Source organism: Olea europaea, unplaced genomic scaffold (assembly GCF_002742605.1).
Source record: "Olea europaea var. sylvestris unplaced genomic scaffold, O_europaea_v1 scaffold990, whole genome shotgun sequence".
NCBI lineage: Eukaryota > Viridiplantae > Streptophyta > Magnoliopsida > Lamiales > Oleaceae > Olea > Olea europaea.
The window spans coordinates 63,307-68,858 of record NW_019268410.1 but is presented as its reverse complement, the minus strand read 5'-3'; the positions used below and the strand labels follow the sequence as shown (position 1 = coordinate 68,858).

Here is a 5,552-nt window from a genome sequence, read left to right as displayed (position 1 = left end):
ATTTTAGTTCCTTTTTAACACTTTTTACAACTATACAATCCACCTCAACAAAGATGTATTACGAATGCGAATTCTTGTTAACTCCAAATAAATTAGTGAACTCATTTTATTTATTTATTTTCTTTTTAACGTGTAGACAAATAAGTTAAAAGAAGCACTTATTTTACCTTGCTTGTCTAGTGCCAAATTATGTGTGAAGGCAAGAAAGACACAGATGGAGGACCTTTCCTTGTTCTTAGGCTTTTTAATCATGCATAATACATAGGGTTTCTGTTTTTAGTAATCATGTCTCTCTCTTGTCATCATAACCAATCTTGAAATTAATTCCTCACCCAAACCCCACGCCTCACCAGGCCACCACATGGTATACACCTGACATAATTTAGCCCTCGTTCGACTCTCGTTACCTGAAAATGAAAATAGAGAGAATAGTATTTTTTAGAAAAATGAGCGATTGAAAAAGAAGAAAAGTTTTCGATTTACGTGTAACATTATTATATGAAAGATTGTGTGGTTGAAAATAGGAGAGAGAAAAATAGAATGTAATGTAATTGAATTTAATGGGGATCAAATGGGGCTTAAACCAACAAAGCCTCCTATATAAAGGATCTCACCACACCACAAAAAACTCATCTCATTTTCCATTCAAACATATCACACAGAGCAATTCACACTAAAAATATTCTTGTTTCATTGTAAAATACCCCCACACCCCCAACTCTCCAAAAATAAATAAATAAAATCAAGAATGTGTATTAATCCCACAGAATGGATTCTACCACACAATCTTCAAGTTCCTTCACAAAGACGACCGAAGCGATCTAGGGTTCGTGTACACAACCTTGCAAGGTAAACTAACAAAGCTCGTGTACAAGACAGACATTCCTTTTTCATTCGAGAACACTTCTTTTCGATCCTATATATAAATGCATGAATATGTTTGCAGAAGAAAGCAATGCAAAGAGAAGATTGGCAAGGTTATGGAGCTTAAGAATTTGAAGCTGTACATGGAGAATATCAGTATAATAGAAGAGAATGAGAAGTTGAGGAAAAAGGCTTCTCTCTTGCATCAAGAAAATCTTGCTCTAATGTCTGAGTTACAAAACAGATTTTCCAAGCATGATCTTCTTAATAACGATCAGTCGAAGAACACCGTGCATTCTTCTGACGGGTAGAGGTGAAAACCCGTGCTGACTATCACGATGTCCTTTCTTGTAGTCGACGCAATCATAAGTTTTTCATCGAGTCTGCAAGAAATTAATTATTTTCTTCTCATAGTACTGCTCCATCTGTTTCTCTTTTGACTTCTCTTCTTGTGTTAGATTAAGCAAGAGGTACTCACATATCTGGCAAATTTGTGTAACTATAATTCTCAATCGGGTATGTACAAGAATTAATAGGTAAGATTATTGTTGGCCTTTCTTCTTTATTTATTATATATATTTTTAATTTCGGCATTTTCTTAGATGATAGAAATTTTGGAATATAAATAGCTAAGAATCTTAAAAATAAGATTAAAGTAAATTTACTCTTTTTTTTTTTTTTTCACACTGAATCAGTACCATCTTAATAAAAAAAAAAAAAAAAAAGTTGAACCCCAACCTTAAGGGCCCCCACCGACCCTGTCCTGGGCCATCGTGGAGGAGGTAAATGGCAGGATGTGCCTCACAGGAATCAGGGTGGAGAGCACATGGATAGGCCAAGGCCGTTAACCCATATGGTAATTCCCGCTTGCAACAAAGCCAATTCCACCTTGCGGGGAATCGAACTCTGTACACTTGCCGCGCTGAACCCTATTCGTCCTCCCTTTTGCCACCGGGAGATATGCCCTGGAGCGTACCATCTTAATAAACTCGAGAAGAAAACATGAAGAATTTTAAAGGGGATGAAAAGTCTTACCTCCTAGAAAATAATCATTGAACGTATTGTTTACATACTAGTCATTTTTAAAGCTTATATTTACTTCATATTTTTGTTCCTTACAAAATAAACTAAATAGTTTTCTTAGTGCTTATCCAACTCGAAATCAAGATTGTAATAAATCTATATATAATAATTATATAAATTAACATTGTCTTAGTGTGCTTCTAACGAATCCACTCTACCAAGCGTGCAAGAAATTTTAGATTGGGACAAGCATTAATAAAAAAACTTATTATTTTTGTGTTAAATAATCTATAATATATTAAATATAAGTGAAAATCATTTTTTGAACGTTTTTAATCCTACTACAATTCAATTATTTCAATAGTACTCTATTTTTCATTTTTTTAATATGTAATAAATACTACAAAATCCTTATCATGTATGAATTTCATGTTTTTAATTTTCAACTAATTAACATTTACATTAACTTAAACTCAGTGAATTTTGACTTTATTGAATCTATAACTATTATAGATAAATTTATTTCTGTTCATGTATTTAGCGATTAATTTTTATATACGAAATATAATATAAAAATGTTGCTCATTTGTAGTATTTCATCATTATAAAAAACTTGAATAATAAAAATTGAATTCTGAGAGTATAATTTTCTTCTTTTAAATTTTTATCATAAATTTTATTTTCTTTAGTTCATTTGAACTCATCAAATTCTCTCAATAAATTGATATCAAATATTACTTTTACATTACTTATAAATTATTTCAGAACAATATTTAATGCATGTTCAATTTTGACTAGCCCTTGAAAGTTGGACCGTGCATTAATAAATGGGGAAAAAAAATCATTTCAGATGTTATGTTTACCTCAATTCAAATATCAGGTAAATAGTTTGAAAATTCAAAAATCAGGTATGTATTTAATTAATTAAAAATGTTTATTAAATAAAAATAATAAAGCCACAATTACATAATTAATGGTCACAAATTTACTTATTGATCACATATCGTCAAATTAATTGGTCACAAATTATTTCGTGGTTACAAATCAAAAATTTTGTAGGTCACATATTATTTCGAGATCACAGATCATTCAAATTACAGGTCACATTTTATCTATGAGTCACATAAGTCACAGTCTATTGAATCACAAATTATTTTTTAATCCCAAACACCTAATATTTATCCACAAATCAATGAAATAGTTTGTCACATACACCTAAATAGTTGGTCACAAATTATATTTCAATCACATGTTATCAGTTCTTAAGGTCACAATTTAATAATTGGTCACATATAACTAAATAACTAGTTCACCGCCACCGCCACTTACGACCACCCTCGCTAGCACCACAACACCACCACCATCACCATTTGCCACCACCATTGTCAACACCTCCATCTGTACCTCCAACAAAAATCATCGCTAGTCCACCATCGCCATCAAATCCAAAAACCCAAAAAAACCCTCAAAATACAGATCGATCATATCCAAAAACTCAAAAAACCCCCCAAAATGCAAATCAATCCACTACACCACCACCATCGCAGTTGCCACCTCCACAGCCAAACCACCACCTCACCAACAACACCAAAAAAAAAAAAAAAAAAAAAAAAAAAAAAAATCCATTCAGATCACCACCACCTTCACCCACCAACTCCAAAACCCAAAAAATCCCCAAAAGCATTGAACGAACAAAAGCGCAGAATGCACAAAAGCGCAGTGGTTGTGTTGCAGTCGAACCCCCAAAAGTCACATTCACACATTCTTTTAGGTCACAACATCCAAACAATGATCACACTCTTCCTTCTCACTCCACTACTGTCATCGTTGCCATCACCAAGAGGACCACCACACTAACATCAACTTACCATCATCACCAACAACGCCACCACTTCACCACCTCCATACCTTCACAGTTGCCAGCTGATAATTCTAAAACCACCACCACACCCACACCCACACCCACCACAAACCACGATCACAACAACCACATAGACCACCACACATCACAACAATCGCACAAAAATCACCACAGCAACCATTGGCCACACAAGCCACCTATAAACTTCTTTTTGTAATTATTTTGGGATCGAAATCACCAGCAACCTCATGTTGACCTCGCCATCTAGATGGCACTTGTTTAGATGTTGACTCGATCTCGTTCACCTTGCCAATGTCGACTTAGATTCATGTTGGGTGGCGCTCTAAGCACCACGTGCAAGGGCGAATAGAGAGCCACTATGCTTCGCCACTGTACATGAAGATGAGCACTACCCATCGCGACGATTGGAAGAAAATAGAGCGACGATTTGGGCAATGATCTGGCAGCAGCATTTGTATCCGCACTGATGAAGAAGAAAACATAATGGCAGGTGAAAGAAGAAAATAACGGGAAGAGAGAGAGTGTGTAATGGCCGGGGAAGAAAATAAATGGAAAGAGAGAGATGATTAATTGATTTTGTAATACTATTATTGATATTAAATAATGACCCGATTTATGAATATTCAAACTTCATCCCTCATTTTTGAACATGGATCTTTAAACACATGATATTATGTAAATTCCCTTAATAATTTCAAGATGAAAGCCAACAGTTCAGTAAAATATCTTATCCCAAGGATGGATACTATGCCTTTTATAAAAACGTAATATTTTAGGAAAAAAATTCAAGAGACTAATAAATTCTTTATAACCCCAAGCTAATCTCTCCCTAAAGATAGAAAAGTTTCTCCATGCATTTTCAAATTTACAAACTAAATATACGCCCATGTGGAATAGATTATAAATTCAAGAACTTGTGAGTAATACACATTTCTTTTCACAAGTTTTCAATTATTTTTTCATTCTCTCCATACCTTTGAAGTTCGGCATCACTTCACAACATTAATTAATCAATAAAGTACATGTTTGACACACAATATTGAATAAAAGACTAAACAACATAATCAACAAAATTTATGTCTCTTTTTATTTTAGTATATAATGCTCTATACGAAACATGTCTAAAGTCATAAAGTCCTATAGCTTTCCATAATAAAAAAGAAAAAGAAAAATCTTTCTATCTTCTTGCAAAATGAGTTCCAATCATTTATTGCACAAAAACACCCTATGAACTCAAGATATTACAAGCTATTTCTTTTTAACAAAAAAATAAAGACAGAGAAAGTAGTAAGTCAACCACAAAACCAAGGACTTCTATTAAGATATTTAGTATAAACTGAGTGTTTAATGTATTTCAATAACTATCCAACACTAGTCCCCGAAAAGGCAATGTACAAGGTCAAATTTATGGCTTCATGTATCATGGAATAAAAAATAAAGTTAACCAATAAAAGATACTACTTCTGCCCAATGCATTGACCTAATGTTACTTATCCTTTCAAACTTTTCATGTATTTCATACTGTTGAGCGTCGTCTAATCTACTTTACCAACATGCTCACCGAAAAGACAGATACTCATGTTCCGTATGTATTTCTTTGTATCTATTCCCTACACAACATGTGTCAAAAAACCCCATCATTAGATTTAATAAGAAATGTGGATCACAAAGTTCACATCATATTTGGAAAGCTCAAGCACTTCCAATAGATAGATTTGGATCACATACATGTAGAGCATTTGTCAAACAAATAATAATAGTCGATGATAATTGACATAAAATG

The 5,552-nt window shown here is 33.4% G+C and overlaps 1 protein-coding gene across 1 annotated transcript; it reads left to right on the top strand.

Moving 5' to 3' along the window:
- The first annotated feature begins 625 nt into the window (after window positions 1-625).
- Window positions 626-1,457, top strand: LOC111392847 (protein LITTLE ZIPPER 3-like). The gene is made up of 2 exons (XM_023018240.1): window positions 626-849; window positions 947-1,457. Exons 1-2 carry the CDS (start codon window positions 749-751, stop codon window positions 1,173-1,175), a joined length of 330 nt encoding a protein of 109 aa, XP_022874008.1. The 5' UTR covers window positions 626-748; the 3' UTR covers window positions 1,176-1,457.
- Window positions 1,458-5,552: the final 4,095 nt, after the last annotated feature.

Excerpts from the sequence above, each read along its gene's own strand:
- LOC111392847 (XM_023018240.1), top strand. The coding sequence starts at position 749 with ATGTGTATTAATCCCACAGAATGGATTCTACCACACAATCTTCAAGTT. Across the intron at positions 850-946 it reads CGTGTACACAACCTTGCAAG|AAGAAAGCAATGCAAAGAGA; the intron begins GTAAACTAACAA and ends ATATGTTTGCAG.